The 20,992-nt window shown below is 34.3% G+C and overlaps 1 protein-coding gene and 2 long non-coding RNA genes across 4 annotated transcripts; 2 read left to right on the top strand and 1 right to left on the bottom strand.

The window, feature by feature from the left end:
• The first annotated feature begins 497 nt into the window (after positions 1 to 497).
• On the top strand, positions 498 to 9,700 carry LOC124450316 (forkhead box protein A4-B-like). Of its 2 annotated transcripts, XR_006949937.1 has the most exons (4): positions 498 to 776; positions 4,797 to 4,848; positions 5,092 to 5,208; positions 9,424 to 9,700. XR_006949937.1 is itself a non-coding variant. In XM_047000961.1 (2 exons), the coding sequence occupies exon 2, from the start codon at positions 1,285 to 1,287 to the stop codon at positions 2,122 to 2,124; it is 840 nt and encodes a 279-aa protein (XP_046856917.1). In that variant the 5' UTR covers positions 498 to 776; positions 1,261 to 1,284; the 3' UTR covers positions 2,125 to 3,290. The 2 variants fall into 2 exon arrangements, 1 of the variants encoding a protein (XP_046856917.1); XM_047000961.1 differs by lacking the exons at positions 4,797 to 4,848; positions 5,092 to 5,208; positions 9,424 to 9,700 and adding an exon at positions 1,261 to 3,290.
• Positions 6,890 to 7,336, bottom strand: LOC124450379. The gene is made up of 2 exons (XR_006949954.1): positions 7,267 to 7,336; positions 6,890 to 7,066 (listed from the first exon to the last, which is right to left on the bottom strand). It is a non-coding gene; the product is annotated as an uncharacterized LOC124450379 (long non-coding RNA).
• A 1,781-nt stretch (positions 9,701 to 11,481) lies between the features above and the next one.
• Positions 11,482 to 12,900, top strand: LOC124450346. The gene is made up of 2 exons (XR_006949946.1): positions 11,482 to 11,692; positions 12,064 to 12,900. It is a non-coding gene; the product is annotated as an uncharacterized LOC124450346 (long non-coding RNA).
• The last annotated feature ends 8,092 nt before the right edge of the window (positions 12,901 to 20,992 follow it).

Raw genomic sequence — 20,992 nt, 5'->3', positions numbered from 1 at the left:
AGTGTATTGGAAGCTAAAGTTTCTCGCAAAGAAAGACGTATACCATGCATAATGTTAAGATTTGATTCTGAAGTTCTCATTTCTAAATGTTTGCGATACATCTAAACCTACGACTTAATGATACTATAGTGACCATCAAAGGATGGATGGTGCTCAATATAGCAACCGAAACTTCCTTGAAAACAAATGAAGGAAGTTGTACGATATTGTTTTTAAGTTAGAGAGGAATAACGTATTATAAATGTATGTAGACTCAATGGTCGTTGATGCCAATGCGAACACTTGTGTCGCGTTTCATTGGCGTGTATTGAGAGTGGCAGACGTGATCGACGTTTGTTAATTAGACGTTAGTGCAATAATAGGTGCCTGTAGGCGGGTGCATCTCATGTCAACACTTTGATGAGAGCCGAGACAATCGATTAACGGGAAGTGCTCGGACAGTAAAACAAAAGCGCTTCTTACTTCCTAATAAATAGCTGTTGTGCTAGCAGTCTTAGACGCATATCTCGACATACAAAGGCGAACGCGTACCGTCTTGAAAGCTTTGCTAGATTCATATTGCCGCATTATTGTCAACAGCCTTTCGTCATCTCGTTGCAACCGACACGCTTGGTGTTTGATTCTTAAATTCAGGAATACAGTTTGTTTCATCATTCGTTTTCTTCTTGACGTTTGGAAAGCTTTCAATATAGGCATAATAAACAGTTTGTACAACTTCGTCTTTCGTGCAAGGGTTGGTTGAACTGTGTCAAGAAGATTGGCCTCTATAATACTTGGTATGTATTCTATCTTTCTTAATTTTATCATTATACATTTCGTTCTCCTGAATTTATACATTACCCTTTAGTAATTTTCTTCTGCCTGATCGATATTTGAGATGGGTGATTTCTTATAAATAAAGGGATGACGCTCTGTTGTCCTATTAATCTTATTTACCAAAGATCGTTTCTTTGTATTGCGCATGCAACGCGCAAAACTCGGTGGTCTTACAACTGACATATGTATATTCGAAATAGGTTTTGTTATACAAGTCAAATATTTGCTTTATCATGCTTGGAGTTAATAGTAAATAATGATATTGTATGTTCATTTCCTATTTATGCTCAAAAACCAAGGTCATTTAAACAAATATAATATAATTTTACTTTTTTCTTCTGTCTCCTGCGGACAACTCGTATCTTTTAGAAAGACTGACTGTTTAAACTCGTGATAGGTTCGATTAACAGTAATATAGGTTTAAATACCATGAATATTATGTAGAGTGGAACTGGAGTTACGTTGAAAATGCCCAGACCATTGAGAAATAGCTATGGAAACGCGAAACCTCCATACAGTTATATATCTTTAACGGCAATGGCCATTCAAAACTCTCCGAGGAAGATGCTCTCTTTATCAGAGATCTATCAATTTATAATCGATCATTTTCCATTTTATCGTGAGAATCAACAACGCTGGCAAAACTCCTTACGGCATAATCTTTCGTTCAACGATTGCTTTATCAAGATCCCCCGACGTCCTGACCAGCCAGGCAAAGGCAGTTACTGGTCTCTTCATCCTGAATGCGGTGCCATGTTTGAGAACGGCAGTTTCCTCCGACGTCGTAAGCGTTTCAAAACAATGAGGAAGGGTTTCGGCAACGCTAGCGCATCAAACTTCAAAGTAATGACGCATGGGAAATCAATTGGCCATCAGGCGAACGTTCAAGTGAAGGAAACGGACTCCAAAGATGACTCGAATCAAAGGCGTTCGTTTACCATTGAAAGTCTGATTGGTTTGAATGATGAGAAACAGCTTAATCATGCTGGAAATATGGAAAACACAGATGCTATCATTGGTGGTGGTCTGACGACGACTTTAAGTCATTCATACCATACATCAGCCTGTCCCAATGTGTATTCGAATACCTTCAATCCGAATGCCATAAACCCATCTTTATTTCATCGAAGCGATTTGTGGAAAATGCCCGTCTCCAATACCACATATTTGCCACAGAATATTCCACTTGCGCAGAACACATGCACGGATCTTATGCGCGATTCTATGTACCATCCCGGACAAGTACGATCATCTTTTTCTCCGTTGTCCGGCAATCTATGTAGAAATGGCATGCTGTTTCATGTATAATCTTTGTTGGTTCATTCACTGTAAAGATTAATCTATGAAAAGAGCGCTCCGCCAAAGATTGGAAATCGCCCCAAGGTTGTGTGATGAAAAAGTTTTGTTGAGTTTGATTTTGAGAACTAGGCTTTTGTCTTTTTTGCTGTGAGCATTGAGTATATATTGGCAAACTTCAAATATTTCCGTGTAATGTTTGAAGTAGAGTGTTGTACAGAATTGAGAATTCTCAACACTCATAAAATATGAAGTTTAACTGTGAATGACTGTAAAAGTGTTTTAAAAAAACTCCTTTCGTTTTCCGCTTTTACTGCGCGAGTTGTGTTAGCTATTGGATTTCATTCATTTTGCAAAGTTTGGATGCGAAGAAGCATAGCTTCATATATATACAACTCGCTGGAGTTTTCAGTTGGTAGGAAAGTGTGTATATGTCAGGCCATTTCTTCGTAAGAATTTCTAAAGGAAAGACTTGACACTTAAAACATACTGAAATAATATGCATTTCTGTTGCATTGTCGGCGGTATATTCGAGTTTATATAAATACAAGACACTTGAAGAGAGGAAATGTGGCTATGGCTTGCGTAAATGGAACATATGGTTTTAAAATTAGTATTAGACTTTGCTTGAAGATCGCATGCGTGTGGCCTAAATATTTATCTGTACATTACATTTTGAATTGGTTTTTGTCAACACTGTGTTATCAAAATCTTCGCTTATGATATTATTATTTTATTTCTCTGACTTCGTTGTTAATATTATATATAACATTATGTATATGAGTGGGATGTTGATATTTTTGTGAAATTCATGTTAAAACTTGAGGCAAAGACATGCGGAGACTATAAGCTAAAAGGCACAAGTATTTTAACAGTATAAGTTATCTTGTGTACATCTTGTACAAAACATATTTTGAGGCTGTGCTTGGTCCTCGCTCAAATCAAGTAGTTGATAAACATCAATTTTATAATGTTCTTGTTTTATGATCTTCAATGATCAACTACCAATTCATTATTTTCTTTAAACACGAGGAATTTTATTTCCAAGCGTATATATACACATACGAATCATTACAATGCAGATGTTTTTTGTTAGTTTGATTAGTATTAAAGAGAAATTATCGTCCTTTCTCATCGAGGAAACTAATGATTGCTAAAGTAAACATTTTTTAACTGTTCTCCATTGTTATGTTTTACTGAGAAATCTATAGCCATTGTCTTGAAACTATCCTACGTTTGTGTGTTGTCACATTATTTCATTATTTGCTAAACGTCCTAATATTTTGTACCAAAACATTATCGATAATTCCCTGCAGCGAAGGTTACAAAAATACCCGTAAACGAATGTTCCATTCATAATTGTTTGCTTATCTTTCGTTGTGTGTGTGTGTACATAGCGATATGGCTCTTTTGATTTTTGACGAAATGTAAACGAAGCTGTCCTCTGTATGTTAATGCATCTCAATTGTCTCTCATCTTTAGCCGTGTTTATATATTGTAATTTACGAAATTGTAATACGAATAAGAAAACGTATACATAAAAAGCAACTATTTTATAAACTCGTGGACTTTGTTATCCCTCTAGGGGATGTGTTATTGAAGTTAAAAAACTTGAAATTATTTAATTCCTTTGGAATACAGTAAAAAAGACACGCGGCAGAAATTTTCCATATGTTCATGTAGAGATTGTCGTTTTGTACAAAGGGCTTGGGAGTGGCCGTTGAGAAAGGCCTAAATCATCTCTGTATTTTCATTATTGTTTCATTGCCGATGTAATATTTTTATTTTAGCTAATGAGCATTTATATAAACATGATATATATAAAGCATCCGGTTATCTTATCACAAGTCGAAGATAAAGCACCGCCATTCTGTAAACTGCTATAAACACTAAACTTCCTCGTACTATACATTTTTTATGACTGTCTCAAGTTTCTATACGATCACATATGCGAAAGCCAAGTGATATAGACAGGAAACTAGACCATCAATGTCATGTTTTTGTTTTTTGTACAAAAGTAAACGTTCATATATCATCAAAACCATCTGTGATGCTTACAATGATATAATGTTGGCCTGTTTCTTGAGATATTTTCATAAAAGTTATCGTACGTTAATCATTGTTTATGTCAAAAGCTTGATTTGAACAATTGTGTATAGATTGTGTGTTTTTATGATAATATAGCTGGCAGTGCTCGGGTACATGCGGAATTGTCTATTTCCTTACGGAAACGTCTTTATACATGTAGGTAGAAGAACACAGGAAATTTTAATGTCTTGTGTTGATTAAATATATATCTCATCGCATAGTTGTCAGAGTTTTTAACGAAGAGTACAGTTTTATTGTTTCAAGATTTGTGACTACGATAGAATGGTGCTTTTGGTTAGAAATTAGAGAGGAAAGCCAGTAATACAGAGAGGCCAGCTGTTCGAGAAAAATCTATGATAAAATTCGTCGAAAGTTGAACTGAAGAGTTTTTTTTTTTACTTCAGTTAGGAAATAATTTCAATCGAGTGTAGTTGAATGTGTCCTCTGACTATTATTTTTCGAGCCGTTTCTCATTTGATCTGCTCCCCACGCAGTAATTTATTAGTTCACGCATTTCTTTATTATATTATATTGTATATCAAGTTTGTAGAACTAATTTTGACTGTCAATTAACCATATTTAATGGCTCTTTTCAGGGTACCCGCAAAATGGAGCCGGAGAATATGAAAGGACAAATTAATTCTCTTTGTGAGTCTTTATGTTGCTGATCGTCTCGTGCATGAAGTAATAATGACAACTATTCACAAACAAACGAGCATGGAAGCATTTTGTATTTTGTTCTCTTCTCATTCATGAAACAATCGTTTCTTGTTCCTGTCATATTTTTTTAATGTTATAATCAATTATTTTCTTTTCATTCTCCAATATTTCCATAATTATCTATCATTACAATGAGATGTTTTGTTTAAGCCGTGAAATTTTATGTTTTAGATATTCCTTTTCTGCATTTCACATTCATATCAACAAACGTAGCTACAAACTGAGTAAAGACGTCGCTTTGATTTTCTTCATTTATCTTACTATACAAACAACAATTGTTTGAACAAGGTAAAGGATTTTTTGTCATTTTAATGGCGAATGACGTATTTGAACTATGTATAGAGTCTTACAAAATTAACTGAAAGGCTTTGCATGTACTTTTCAAAAATGTGCAATTCAGTTTAAAATTACTGGTGGTCTGTAATGTTTGTATCGATTCTCGCTTGAATGAAATGATAACCTGTTCATAGCCGCTTAGGATGCTTTTACAGACAAAACATTCCCGTTTTTCATTTCACGAAATATATTCAGGGTGGTCGTTTTTATCAAAGACCGCGCCTTTGAATTTTTCAAAACTTTTGTTTGTTTGTCTCGGGCCGTTTTGAAAAACGTAGCACACGACATGCTGGTAGATAATTTTACATTTTACCGAGAGCCAAAAATATATACCTTTAAATTAATTTTGCTTTGTTTCACAAGTTGCGAAGTCGATGATGTGAAGAAATTCAGCGGCGGCATAGGATAGCCCAGTGTTGTTCTTAGATAGTTAAAGTGATGGAATATGTGTATTGTAAATGCATGGCATTATTTTTCATCAATGTTTTCGGTTGTCATACTCAAACGGCTTCGTTTGATTCACCAACACCACTGATGTTTTTGATAATCAACGAGAACTGTTCTGTGCTGTTGCTCGATTTTACATGAACAGTACATTTTGTATAGCTTCATGCAGATGCCTAATACCTGTATTTCTGAGTTAGCTAAGAGTAAAGTTTTACTAAAAATCAAGCGTATTAAGTATTTAGCTTCATATATACATAATCGCGCAAAATGCATTCTTGATGCAAAAAGTGATGATTGTTGGGTCCGTGCGTGTATTGCTATAAGTATATGTTCGCTCCATGTCTAGTTTCAACACATGGAAAGGCGTTGTGAAAACTTTTGGTTTTTGTTCCCCTGTTGTGTTTACACTGCCAAAATGTATTTATTTAAGAGATGGAAATCAATTAACCAAAGTTAAACAGCTCCAAGCTAACGTCCAGTTTGTTTTCAGAGCACGTTTCTTCCTCATTAATCGTTACATGCATCGAAACATCACACACAAAATTAGAATTCTGCTTGAAACCTTCTTTCTAATTTTGTCGTCTTGTAATAATCGGCAAAGTTCAATAGTCTAGTCAGTAAAGGATTGCGTTCGTGAGAATCACTTGCGGCGACAAAAAAGTAACGGAACTTAGAGAGACTGGAGCGAATGAATGATCAAAGGTTTTCTTTATGAAGCTGCATCTGCTGTCATTGTAACAACGAGCGACAAAATAAGTTTTATTTGTCAAGAATTTATTGAAAAATTTCATTATTTTGTGAACATATTTGTGTTATGACGTTGATACCGCCACCAACCGATAACCTTTCCGTAAGGAAAAATTATCAATGTCCGTCCGTTAATGATTTGATAATTCCTGCAAATGATTTCATTCGTTGTGCGGCGTCAAAATCCTTTGTCGCGATCATCCACAAAATATTATTTGGATTAAAGGGAGCAGTAAACGTGAAAAACTTTGAATGTGTTCTTTTGACGCTGGTTTAAGTGTAAATAGCTACTGCTATACACAAGATGTTTCCCGAACGCTCTTTTCAATTTTTTTATGGAATACTTAACTAGATTGGATTAGCCCTCACTTGAGACGGCGGTATTTCAAAGTAGCTGCGCATGAAGCTACTGCCGACTTTATCTAAAGTACTGTTATTAAATAAATATACTTTATTAAACCAACATTTCTTAAACAAGTGTTCTCTGATTGCAAAAAAACATGCTCCGTTGTTATCGAAAGACTACAATCCTGTATTTTTACAGTCAAAGTGATATTTTAATTATCATAACTTTCGAGGGTGTTTTGTCTACTCAGACCTCCAGACGTGTATCTCACTAAAAGATAGAGGGAAATATGTAAATATTAAATGGGTTGTCATTGAATTAATCACCGATAGGAAAGTTTCTATCAAAATATCTTATAGATGTCATGGCGTATTAATCGAACAATATTAAACCCTACAGGCCAAATAATCGGTTAGGTTGGTTATTATGTGGCTAAAATTTTTTTGATGGAAGCAAGTTTTACATCTTACCTTTCTACAGTTTCATTACATCTCTACACAGACATTAAGAAAGACATTCTTGTTGCTCTTTTGGGAAAATAGACTGAAAATGAAGCGATGTAATAAAAGCATTAGAAGAAAGATGAGAACACTCATAGTTCATGGTTTACGTTTTTTGCATTGAGGATCTCTTAAATTAATGGTAGAAATAGGATGAGAAACGTCATTTTTAACTTTGGAGGAAAATGAAGATGATTTTTGCTTTAACTCCTAAATATATGTTATCTAGTATGATATGGGAATAATTTATAACTTTTAATATCCATGGTGTTCCTTTATAATGGTACTACATGATTACATTAACTGAGTTTTAATTGAGTACTTTGCCCATGCATCTATACTTGCCGAAAACGTTCACATTTATATAATGAATCAAAAATAATTATCTTCTTTAGAAAAATACCAGTAAAGTCTTCATTAATTGATCTTACTGATGTGTGTTTGTGATTTCATGAGTTGCGTATTTGTCGTGATAAAGGTGTATGACTGGTGGTTGTCTGCCGTCTTGACTGGCAGGCTATTTTTGTTATAGGCGACCCGTCTGACTAACGCATTACACTTGTCAACAATATATTCATTGGAATTATAATGAATAACGAAAGCACGTGACCTTTGCTTCGTTTTTGTGTTTGTTTTGCAAAAGTGAAAAACTTGTTCTCTTTATCTCCATGCTGTAATTATGTAATAACGATATTGAACAGTCTGCGTCATATAGCTGCGCATGCGTTGTAATGTTTTCTCCCGCAGTTGTACAGTAACGTTGTTAAATTTGTTTGATTTTCGAAGAGTCCATGTTTATTTGTTTTGTTTGTCTTCTATAAACGTGAACATGTGATTTTAATCGGTCCATGTAATCTGGACTGTAATCTCTACAACGTGGGTGTAGTAATAGAGAGTGGGCCAAAGCATTCATGGTGTCTGACTATATCCACATGTTTGAACTCTTGCTATATGCTCATGAGATAATTTTTAATGTGTACATGCAAGGAACATCTTGTAGTGGAGAAATGTTTCTTTGTACGAAATTACATTAAAATTGCACGAAAGTGTTCTGTCATTGCCGCCTTTTAATGTCAACGATTGGATTTTACCATGACATTTCAACAATCAGGAAAATAATCCGTCACTAAGTTATATATATATGTAAGCAAAATGCAATTAACGACCTGTTGTTCTTTGCGTTATTTCATTATTGTACGAATTTGCTCTTTTGATAATTCCTTTCGACTTTTGATGAAATCTAAACTCAAGAACTGTACAATGAGATAGTATCCTGAAAAGTGCTCTGAACGAAATATAAAATTTTTACATCTATCTATAAATGGAGTATATAGACCATGAATGCAAATGTTCTACGATTGATCCCTACGTGTATCCTCAGTTTGCAATAATTCATTCATATCATTGATGTGAAATATGAGTTTTTTGACATCAATGACATTGCGGTTACAACATGTTTCCTGTATAAAACATTTTGCAATAGCATAAATTCATATTACATTTGATGCAACTAAAGCAAGGTGAAAGAACCATGTGTTCACTTTTTTTAATCTGAAACGTCCAATAAGAAAGACAGATGAAGTTTAGTGGATTTTGTAAAGTAGAAATAATTGTGTGTAGAGAAAACATTTAGATTTAAGTTTAATATTCAATGCTAAGCATGTATCATATGTCTTTCACTATGGAAATGTATATGATCGGTGTTAATCAACTGTTAAATGACAATTTTTTATTTATCATCAAATACATAAGCCTTTTTAAGTTCTTTTCTTTGATATATATACTTTCTAGACGACAGCAGAATTATTAGTTGCATTATAGTTTTCATTAAACGGTGTTTATTTTACTCGGGTGTTATGGAATTTTTAAAGTTCTATTTCTTAATCATCATGCTGTCACTTATAAGAAATGGGTTGAAGGTTAAAACAAAGCCAACCAACTGACTGCAGGATTTTAAAGAGTCAAAAGGAAATGTGCATAAAAGAAACTTGGTATTTCCGGCTCTATTATGGCAATGTTGATACTTGCGGTCGGTTCTGGGTGGCTATCAAGAATGTGCGAAACTTTCTAAGGTCATATGATACGGATAGTCATATTTACTTGCGGTTTTACAAACAATTATTTCAGATAGCCTCGAGACCAACGGCTTGTTTTTCCATGGATACGTAACACTGCATGAATGGAAGGAGGAGTATGGTAAAAAAGACAATAAACACGTGACAGGGGAATACTTTGTCAACCGCACATGGGGCATTTGTGTCAAGGATTGAAAATAATTGGTCATTAATCGATTTATAAATATTTGCCATAGATGATAAGTTTCGTATTGGACATGTTAAACGAAAAATTATTAGACTATAATCATATTTTGAATAAATACGTAGTTGATCTTGTGCAATGTCAACATCAGTAAGTAACTTCTCTTATGTAGGCCAACTTCAACATTCCTATTCTTCTTTAATCCTAATTTTTAGAAAGTTCTCTGTTACCCTTTATTATTTTGTACATTTGAATTCTAACCACACGGAGAAAATATCTTACTAACACATATTTCATTTCGACATATTTTCAAGTATTATAAAGACAGCAGCCTAGTTGCAGAATATTCTTCCCGAAGATCACAGGTTTTGTAATAATATATTAATATAAGTACATTACGGGAACTCCCTGCTGTCAATTATTTTCCACCCACAAAAGTTTGGGTGTCGTTCATTAGCTTTACACTAACCAATCACAGCTGTAAATGATAGAATGTATGTTTTGGGGAAGGGCTTTTGTGTTGTATCAAATGATTCACTAGGCAAATATTTAAACGGCAAAGCTTTAATATACCCCTTCATTGCAAATGTTTTATCCGGGAAGGAAAGAAGAATCATCTAAGAGTTCCGTTAGTACTTTGGCTTACATTTGCATAGCCGGTTGCATTTTCAGGAAGAAATTTTGAAAAGAGGACACTGATAGAACCCAACAGGTTAGATTTACTGTTGTCTAAATTATGAGAATTTGTTCACCACAATTATTGGTTATTTTTCTAAATTGTATCAAATGTATTTTACCGGTAAAAATATTTTCGCGCATAAAGTTAGTATAGATAGAACGTTGTAGCTAAACGATCGAGTTTCGACACTTAGCATGAAGAATAGACTGTCGTTTGTCATTTTTTGTTGTTATTGATGTGCAATTGTCGGTTTTTATGTAGTATAAGTTCCATGCGAATATTTCTGTCATATAAATGGCAGTTTATCTTCTCTGAGTTTGACAATTGCACATGCAGTAATGTCAATATAATCAGTCAAAGCTTTATTTATTGTTTTTGTGTCATAAATCTTTTTGTTCTCTTTATTTGCCGAGCGTTGATTTTAAACGTTGTGAGTCATTTCATTGGAATTTATCGCGCCATCCAAATCATTGAAAAATGCAACGCCCTCATTTACATTAATAGTAAAAAACAAACAATATTGCACCATCAACAACGGGAGACAAGAGCCTTCCTATGCGCCCTAAATTACAGGGACAAATCACATAAAGTACGCAACGCTTTCCTTTAGAATATGAAGCAATATCCGATAATTGTAACTGTATATATAGTTAATGATTTGTTAATAATTGTCTAATGAAAATATAGAAATGATGTCATCATGGCGAATGTTGAAGCGAGAAAGAAATGCGTGAAAGAAAATACGATTGAATCGTGTAAACTTTTGGTTGTAGTTTCTGTTTTGAATTGGAAAAAATCTTGCATATTGGTTGTGTTAATTTGAGATGTTTTTCAAAAGTAGAGAACTTTTCCCCTCCTTTGCTTTTTATGCAATTCAACTTTAAAGATCCTTTGTGTGAACCAGAGTAGAACCAGAAGTTATCAAATCGGAAGCAGAGATAGCCTCAATAATATTTTCATATTATTTGAATTTCGTATCTTTGGTAAACAATCAAACTTTAAAATATTATCATATATTTTGACAACATTCATAGAATTGCATGGGCTATATCATTTTTCATACTCAATATGTGTAAGAAAGTTTTATACAACATTACAACTATTATATCAGCTTGGACACTTTTTAAAATACCCCTAGCTTGTACTTTTTAAAAAGTTGTGTATAAATAATCGGGAGTTTCCTATTTCAATGTGGCGTTAAGGAATTTCCGTTCATTTTTGCGCATGCGTTTTACTGGCTATTTTAAGCACTAAGCAAGGCTAATACATAAATGTATATGTGTTAACATGATTAGTTTTCACTTATAAGTAATAACGTTTATAGCGACGAGATAAATAGCAACGATTGTATTGTGTGACGGTATGTCCGTCTTGATGGCACGTTGACATTGTGTTTATCATAATAGAAGATACAGAACTCTAAATCTATATATTTTACCATCAGCTGATCGTCATTTGGTATGTACGGCTAATATAGCTAAATCTTATAAAATAAGGACAACGCTATGTTGTCATTTAACAATAAAATAGTAAGATATGATCTCATTGAATCGATTAATGCTACAGATATCATAGTCATATTGCGTTATTTTGGTTTTATTTTTGAGGTCAATATCAGTAGAATATTTTATAATGGTTCCGAACATTTATAAATTTGCAGCAAATATTTCTAACTTCTAAACGTGGTGGAGGATTTCTTCACTCGTATCGTTGTATTCTTGTTGTATTTGATGCAACAACATTTATTATTTCACTTTGAACGTTATTTCATAATTGGGGTAAAATTCACATGATTTCTTAATCATGATTTGTTATCTTACAAATTACAGAAACTTGTGGTGTGTGGCGATTTATCAAAATCGTGAAATCTCATACATCATCTTTATGGGGATCTCTTTGAAACGCAGCAATAGCCGAAGACGAAGTCTTCGACGTACAGAAAGCAAGGAGAGGCAAGCAAGGAACCGCGAAGCTAGACTGAATGCCGCCAATATGCGAAATACTGACGTATCGTACGAAGAAAGAGGTCGCCTTAGTGAAATAGGATCTGCCCTAAGAGCTATGGGTGACAATTTAAACAACAGTCGCTCAAGTGGACTTGATGAAGCATCTGGAAACTAGAAGCGTACTTTTGTTATAAAATCTCACTTTTATTATTTTGTTTCATCTATTTGTGTCGTGATTTGTTGTTGTCCTTTCAGTTTATTGGAAAGCTTTAGTTATTTTCACATTTTCGCTTCAAAAATAATATAACATATACTATATTCTAATCATGTCATGGATAGCTTTACAATAGAACAATTTTATGGATTGATTGTCTTCAAGTGACGTTCAATGAGTGAGTTTGTCGGGCTGGTCCGGAATTCATTTCTCTTTAAAGTGCGTGAAACTGCACACGCGATGAAGACATGACCAAAATATTTCTTAAGCATTGCTCCTATTCGCGATAAAAAGTGTCAGAAGAGTAATATTGTGTTTTCGTAAAATATGTTATCGTTGATTACATATTTTAACTATATTACCTCAAGTAGCAAGCTTTTATTCGCCGTGCGTGGGCTGGGCCCCACCTAGAACATTTAGTGAATGCTTTAAAAAATGTAATGTCGTTGTTTAATCAATGATCGTTGATTATAGTTTGGTTTAACTAAATAAAAAACAAGACAACATTATGGCGTTTGTTCTTTATATTTAAGATACATGATTCCAATTGTATTGGTGGATTTTTGTCTTTCTTGCTATACTATTATGATCCATTATGGACTTAATATTTTTAACACTTTCTAATGTTTCAAGCCAACATAAATAAACTGCTGATGTCATAATATTGTCAAGCTAGAATGTCGCAAGTGTTCATCAAGATAAAAGTTGAAAAATTTCTATTAATCTAATTTGGAAATTGGATCTATTTATCTGACGTTTGAAGTGTTCGCGACGGGGTTCCTCTTGATTTTACCTCTTGTGATTGAACACTCAAATGATTTTTTAATTTCAAGAAAAGGAACATCAACCTTTCTATTAATTAAATATACCATTTGCGTTGTTTTCTTGCGCTATTCATTTCATGATTAAAGAATATTCGTAGGCCGTATCATGTAGCGCTAAGATTGCCTCGAACTCTAACCTCTGGTGACAGTCTTGTTTACTCCATTGCCACTTCATTTTTTCCTCATTTTTATCTTTTATACTTCTTTTGCAGGTTTTTTGATTTAATTATAATTTTTATAGATTTTCATATTTTTTTGATAGATCTTATAGAACGCGTTCTTTTCAATGAAATGCTAGAAAAAACAGCAACCGAAATTCTTGTTTAGTGAAGTAAAATATATCTACATTAACTATCATTGTATGGTGAGCTCATTTTCTCGACTTGAAACATTTTTTCTGTAGAATTTTTTACACTATTTCAATAACCTTTCTCTTTGTTTGGTGTGGCGTCGAGTTATTCGGCAAAAGGCATGAATGAAAACCCATGTCGATCAATAAGTAAGTCGTAAATAAAAAAATGAAAACGCTTCCTTTGACGTATTACTTTGAAAAACTGCATAAGATTAAAGTTTAGGTTTGTTCAGAAAGATGTTATAATAAAAAGGTTCCTCTCGAACTTTTTCGCTCGTGGCTACTCTTCCAATCTATTTGAACGCTGTTGAAGCAACATTAAACTTATTTTCGGGATATGTGAAACTTATAATTTTCTTTGTGTTTTGACTCTGCACTTTGTCGAGATCTGGAAATTCAACCAGCGAGTAGAATTTATCGAGGATCAGGTAGACATAAAGGTTGACATAAAAGTAGACATAAAGGTAGACGTAAAAGTAAACATAAAGGTAGACATAAAGGCTGACATAAAGATTGAATTGAAGGTTGACATAAATGTAGACATAAAGGTAGACATTAAGGTAGGCATAAAAGTAGACACTTTATTTGATTAGTGATTACGACTCGTTTGGTATGTATCTTAGAATCATTGATTGCCTAACTTTGTTTTCTCAATGAAAGAAAGAGCACCGCCCCAGAACGTAATGCCCCCTTTCCACATAATGTTTTGGGTGCGTGCGCTTCAGACAGTTATAAAATCAAGCAAAATGTCTATTTAATCTATGTTTCCATGACAAGTACTTCTTCTGAAAAGTTGAATGTTTGGCTTAAGCAAAAAAAGTGGACATAAAAGTAGACGCAATGGAGGAACCAAGTGAAGTTTGGAAGTAATTCTCGACAAAAACCGCACGCTATCCTGGAAACGTTTTTTTTTTTTGAAGTTATCACATGCATTGCAAGCGTTATAATTATTAGTAAACGCATGCTTTCATGGATATTAGTGATAAGATGTCCCTGCAAACCGAGGGAGATTTAGTAAAAGTCGGAAGGCGCAAATCAATAAATTTCACGAGGATTTAGGGTACATTTAATCACTGATGTCCCTAACAGCATGTGTTAACATGGTTGCAGAGGGTGTAATAAGTGCATCGAACTCTCCCGTTTGGCGATATTTTTATCAAACGAGTTCAAAGATTTGAATATCAATGGTGTTCAAAGCGTGTATTGTTTCTGGTCAGCGAGGGAACAAAGAAATGAATCGAGCTATTTAATTGTGATTTCTGTTATTGAATTGGTTCATTGAATATGCGTAAGAATTTGCTTTGCAAAAACATTTGGTAGTTTAAATCTTGTTTAAGGTCTTGATGGTTGATCATCAGTTTTTATAAGTAAGTGACAAGGAAGTTGCACATGCGAAGGAAAGACAATTTCTGTTACCCCTCGACGACATTAATGGTGAAGCAGGAATGATTTAAAGCTTTATTGTAATAAAGAGTTCCACGATTTTGAACTAAACGCAAAAGATTTACTCGTTTCCCAAGTATCGACGATCTAACCGTCGAACAAGAGGATCTAAAAAGTTGACTTTTATCTTTGTAAACTTGCTCTCGAAGGAGTATGGTTTCAATGGACTTGCGGAAGACATCTTGTCATTAACCTTTTCCATTCATCACAATTGAAAATGATTCAGGTGTGGAAAATTCAAGAAGCAAGCAGAAGCAATTTCTACATGAAACGAGAAGGAAATGTAAAAACATGGCGTACTTGTTTTGATGTTGATGGAGGTATTTTGTCTTAACATTGATGAGGGATATTTAGAACTAAATATGCTTCGTTCCTGTATTTGGAAGAAAATACGTCGGTATGTGTTCCTGTTATAACAACTAATTTCTTCGACGCAGTATTTAGAGATGAATATTGATGTAACATCAACAGCAATGAAAAAAATCAAGGGCATCAACGAAACAAGCCGAATAAAATGGGAAATGTAGTTTGGTATTATGAAGGTAAACAGTATTCTTAAACAATACAGCTCAACATCCAAACGACGAAGCAGAAAACCAAACTGATGACATCCACTTAAAGATGCTTCTTCCATAAGGCTCTTAGCTACCTAAAACAACACCTATATTCAACATTGTTTGATTGACCGAAAAACGAAAAGAAAATCCACAAGTGCCATTCGTAAAAATTCACCAACAACTATTGATAACAGCTGCTGAAAGAAATTTGAAAACGGCAAAACCATTGTGAAATATGCAACGGACGTACTTCCTTCGATATCATTGGTAAAAAAGATCTCACGTCTAATGTACTGCTGTTGTGTGGTAAGACTACATGACGATAAACGAATTTCTCTGGCAACTAAATGCGTTTTGATTTATCCGTAATGTTCTTAAAATGTCAATGGCTTAAAAAGTTGATGTTAGGAATATATATTTACTTAGTGCGAATTATATATTGTTTGAAAGACTTATTACTTTTCTCTATCTTTTTCAAAAGAAGACATAAGTAACTATAGATGTTTTGCTTTTGTATTACCAAACTAACATTAATATAAATGTATTTATTTGTAATACTTTTTCAGTCTTTATATCAACACTCGACTACGAATATGATTTTTGGTTTGTTGCTTTATCTTTAGCTGGAAGTGATCTGTTATAATTTTGATTCGAGACCTTCAATGGTCTATTTTTTGCATTAAATCCTTCAAGGTAGGAATGGCACTTTAAAATGACCAGGTGTCTTCAACGAACTCTCTGGTCTAGTGGATAGACACAACCTTTCGAGGTTGAGAGTGGAGGTTCGAACCCTGTCTGGAATAAGATGTAACTATGCTAAGGATGAATAAGAAATAGGAAAATAAGGAAATAGTGCTGGTTAATAGAACAAAAGTGGGATTTCTATTACTAAACTTTTCGAGAATGGAATGCGACACTTAGTATAAATTCAGAAAAAAACGCTCTCCGATGAGAAGGAGAGCGAAGAAAAAAAGATAGGATCCCATGCAAAAACCACTCTTAAAAACTAAGTCTTTTGCTCAAATTTTTATGACTCCCTGTGATCAGGGAGTTATTTTTTTAAATTTTGAAAAGTCAGGAAACCCAAGAGCAAACAGAACGCCCTAATCATCCCTTTCTTACTTCCAGGCACTTGTTCCTCAGTTCGACTTTCTGTCTTCCACATCTGCCGCGTACACCTGCCAAGTGTGTTGGCAGAGGGGCGAACCAAGGATCTTGTGCACCGGAGGTCATTGATGTCGAACTAAACGCCCAACATCGGCCAGTTGAGCTAACCGCTCATCATCGAAAGCTCTATGTTTTTTGGAGTATTTGTTAAATTTTTCAATGTGAAGCGAAAGAAAAGGAGAAGGTCTTGAACCTTAGATGGTCTTGAACCCGAGAAGGTGAGAGCACTGCACCGACATCTTTACCACTCGGCCAGACGGGTGAATTGGAAAACCGTTTAAAACATGTCAAGTGTTTCTGACTAAACAACATTGCCTTCATTTCTCTTGAGGCTCACATTTAATACTGTGTTTATTTTGTTCTTCGTCACCATCATTGCAAAGATGAAGAAAGAGACTTACTAGGCATTATAGTTGTTCAACTCAAACATTGCAGGAGAGTAAATGATATAACCGAAAGGAGGAAGACCAATGAAGTATGCACAATGTCAGACATTGCCATGTGGTAAATCAGAAAAACAACGCGCATGTTCGTAGTCAATTTAATGGCGCTGGGAGTTTCTAACTTGTCTGTTCAAAGTTAAATAAAATATTTTTTACCATCATGCATGATAATATTGTAATGGTTTGTACAAAAGCATATGGTTCCTACAGAACAGTATCCACTTACTAATTTTACAATCTTGCCATGTCTTGAGTGTCATCATTTCAACTATAGTCAATGTAATCAATATAGCCAATGCGGTTTTTGTCGACATTTGTGTCTATCTTCTTGTCTACCTTCTGTGTCTGTCTACATTTTCATAGGACAAAGTTCTCATTTTGTTGAACACGACAATTGAAAAAATTAGTCATTTCATAGTCGAAAGTATTCGAAGTAATCGAAGGTAGTCAATTCACGCGACGCGATGTGGTAAATCAGGGCAGTGACGAGCATGTCTTAGGTCATATTTTCCGATGCAATGGCGTCGAGATCATTTGACTTTATGTTTGAACTAACTGAACTATTTTTTATCATCATAACGCACCAACCATATTCTTTTCAATGTTTGTTTTGGTTGCACACAAACAAGAGTTTAATAGCAAGGACAAAGAAACCTATGAAATGACGTCTTTTATGATATCGTCTTTTGCACAATGACAACTTTTTCTCTTTTATGTAATCGATTACATCTTTTTCTCTTTCTATTCATGCATTTTCACAAATCTTAACATTTTTTCCCCACAAAGACTATAATTCATGCACTTTAACAAAGGTAGACACTCTCCACTGAATTCAATGCTTTGAAATTTATGAAAGCGCATGAATTATAGTCTTTGTGGGGAAAAAGTGAAAAAATGTGAAAATGAATGAATTATAGCCTTTTTGTGAAAAAGTGTGAAAGTTTGTGAAAATGCGTGAATTATAGTCTTGAAAAAAATGAGAAAATTTGAAAATGCATGAATTATAGTCTTTGTGAAAAATGTGAAAGTTTGTGAAAAATTGTAGTGTAAGAAAATGTGAAAATAATTATAGTCTTTTGTGAAAAATGCCATGAATGTGTTTTTTGAAAAAAATTTGTGAAAATGCATGAATTATAGACTTTGTGTCTACCTTTGTCTCTAACTTAGTGTATACCTTTATGTCTACCATTGTGTTTACTTTTGTGTCTACCTTTTATCTACCGTTATGTCTACCTTTGTGTCTACCTTTATGTTTACATTTATGTCTACCTTTATGTCTACCTTTATGTCTACCTTTACCTTTATGTCTACCTTTATGTCTATCTTTATGTCTATCTTTATGTCTACCTTTTTAGTCTATGTATGTATGTTTACCATTGTGTCTACCTTTATGTCTACCTTTGTTAAAGTGCATGAATTATAGTCTTTGTGGGGAAAAAATGTTAAGATTTGTGAAAATGCATGAATAGAAAGAGAAAAAGATGTAATCGATTACATAAAAGAGAAAAAGTTGTCATTGTATAAAAGACGATATCATAAAAGACGTCATTTCATAGGTTTCTTTGTCCTTGCTATTAAACTCTTGTTTGTGTGCAACCAAAACAAACATTGAAAAGAATATGGTTGGTGCGTTATGATGATAAAAAATAGTTCAGTTAGTTCAAACATAAAGTCAAATGATCTCGACGCCATTGCATCGGAAAATATGACCTAAGACATGCTCGTCACTGCCCTGATTTACCACATCGCGTCGCGTGAATTGACTACCTTCGATTACTTCGAATACTTTCGACTATGAAATGACTAATTTTTTCAATTGTCGTGTTCAACAAAATGAGAACTTTGTCCTATGAAAATGTAGACACAAAGGTAGACAAGAAGATAGACACAAATGTCGACAAAAACCGCATTGGCTATATTGATTACATTGACTATAGTTGAAATGATGACACTCAAGACATGGCAAGATTGTAAAATTAGTAAGTGGATACTGTTCTGTAGGAACCATATGCTTTTGTACAAACCATTACAATATTATCATGCATGATGGTAAAAAATATTTTATTTAACTTTGAACAGACAAGTTAGAAACTCCCAGCGCCATTAAATTGACTACGAACATGCGCGTTGTTTTTTGATTTACCACATGGCAATGTCTGACATTGTGCATACTTTATTGGTCTTCCTCCTTTCGCTTATATCATTTATTCTCCTGCAATGTTTGAGTTGAACAACTATAATGCCTAGTAAGTCTCTTTCTTCATCTTTGCAATGATGGTGACGAAGAACAAAATAAACACAGTATTAAATGTGAGCCTCAAGAGAAATGAAGGCAATGTTGTTTAGTCAGAAACACTTGACATGTTTTAAACGGTTTTCCAATTCACCCGTCTGGCCGAGTGGTAAAGATGTCGGTGCAGTGCTCTCACCTTCTCGGGTTCAAGACCATCTAAGGTTCAAGAACTTCTCCTTTTCTTTCGCTTCACATTGAAAAAATTTAACAAATACTCCAAAAAACATAGAGCTTTCGATGATGAGCGGTTAGCTCAACTGGCCGATGTTGGGCGTTTAGTTCGACATCAATGACCTCCGGTGCACAAGATCCTTGGTTCGCCCTCTGCCAACACACTTGGCAGGTGTACGCGGCAGATGTGGAAGACAGAAAGTCGAACTGAGGAACAAGTGCCTGGAAGTAAGAAAGGGATGATTAGGGCGTTCTGTTTGCTCTTGGGTTTCCTGACTTTTCAAAATTTAAAAAAATAACTCCCTGATCACAGGGAGTCATAAAAAAATTTGAGCAAAAGACTTAGTTTTTTTAAGAGTGGTTTTTTGCATGGGATCCTATCTTTTTTTTCTTCGCTCTCCTTCTCATCGGAGAGCGTTTTTTTCTGAATTTATACTAAGTGTCGCATTCCATTCTCGAAAAGTTTAGTAATAGAAATCCCACTTTTGTTCTATTAACCAGCACTATTTCCTTATTTTCCTATTTCTTATTCATCCTTAGCATAGTTACATCTTATTCCAGACAGGGTTCGAACCTCCACTCTCAACCTCGAAAGGTTGTGTCTATCCACTAGACCAGAGAGTTCGTTGAAGACACCTGGTCATTTTAAAGTGCCATTCCTACCTTGAAGGATTTAATGCAAAAAAAAATAGACCATTGAAGGTCTCGAATCAAAATTATAACAGATCACTTCCAGCTAAAGATAAAGCAACAAACCAAAAATCATATTCGTAGTCGAGTGTTGATATAAAGACTGAAAAAGTATTACAAATAAATACATTTATATTAATGTTAGTTTGGTAATACAAAAGCAAAACATCTATAGTTACTTATGTCTTCTTTTGAAAAAGATAGAGAAAAGTAATAAGTCTTTCAAACAATATATAATTCGCACTAAGTAAATATATATTCCTAACATCAACTTTTTAAGCCATTGACATTTTAAGAACATTACGGATAAATCAAAACGCATTTAGTTGCCAGAGAAATTCGTTTATCGTCATGTAGTCTTACCACACAACAGCAGTACATTAGACGTGAGATCTTTTTTACCAATGATATCGAAGGAAGTACGTCCGTTGCATATTTCACAATGGTTTTGCCGTTTTCAAATTTCTTTCAGCAGCTGTTATCAATAGTTGTTGGTGAATTTTTACGAATGGCACTTGTGGATTTTCTTTTCGTTTTTCGGTCAATCAAACAATGTTGAATATAGGTGTTGTTTTAGGTAGCTAAGAGCCTTATGGAAGAAGCATCTTTAAGTGGATGTCATCAGTTTGGTTTTCTGCTTCGTCGTTTGGATGTTGAG

This window comes from Xenia sp. Carnegie-2017, unplaced genomic scaffold, assembly GCF_021976095.1.
Source record: "Xenia sp. Carnegie-2017 unplaced genomic scaffold, XeniaSp_v1 HiC_scaffold_13, whole genome shotgun sequence".
NCBI lineage: Eukaryota > Metazoa > Cnidaria > Anthozoa > Malacalcyonacea > Xeniidae > Xenia > Xenia sp. Carnegie-2017.
Note: the sequence above shows the minus strand (reverse complement) of the source record. Positions and strands in the feature narration are given on the sequence as shown.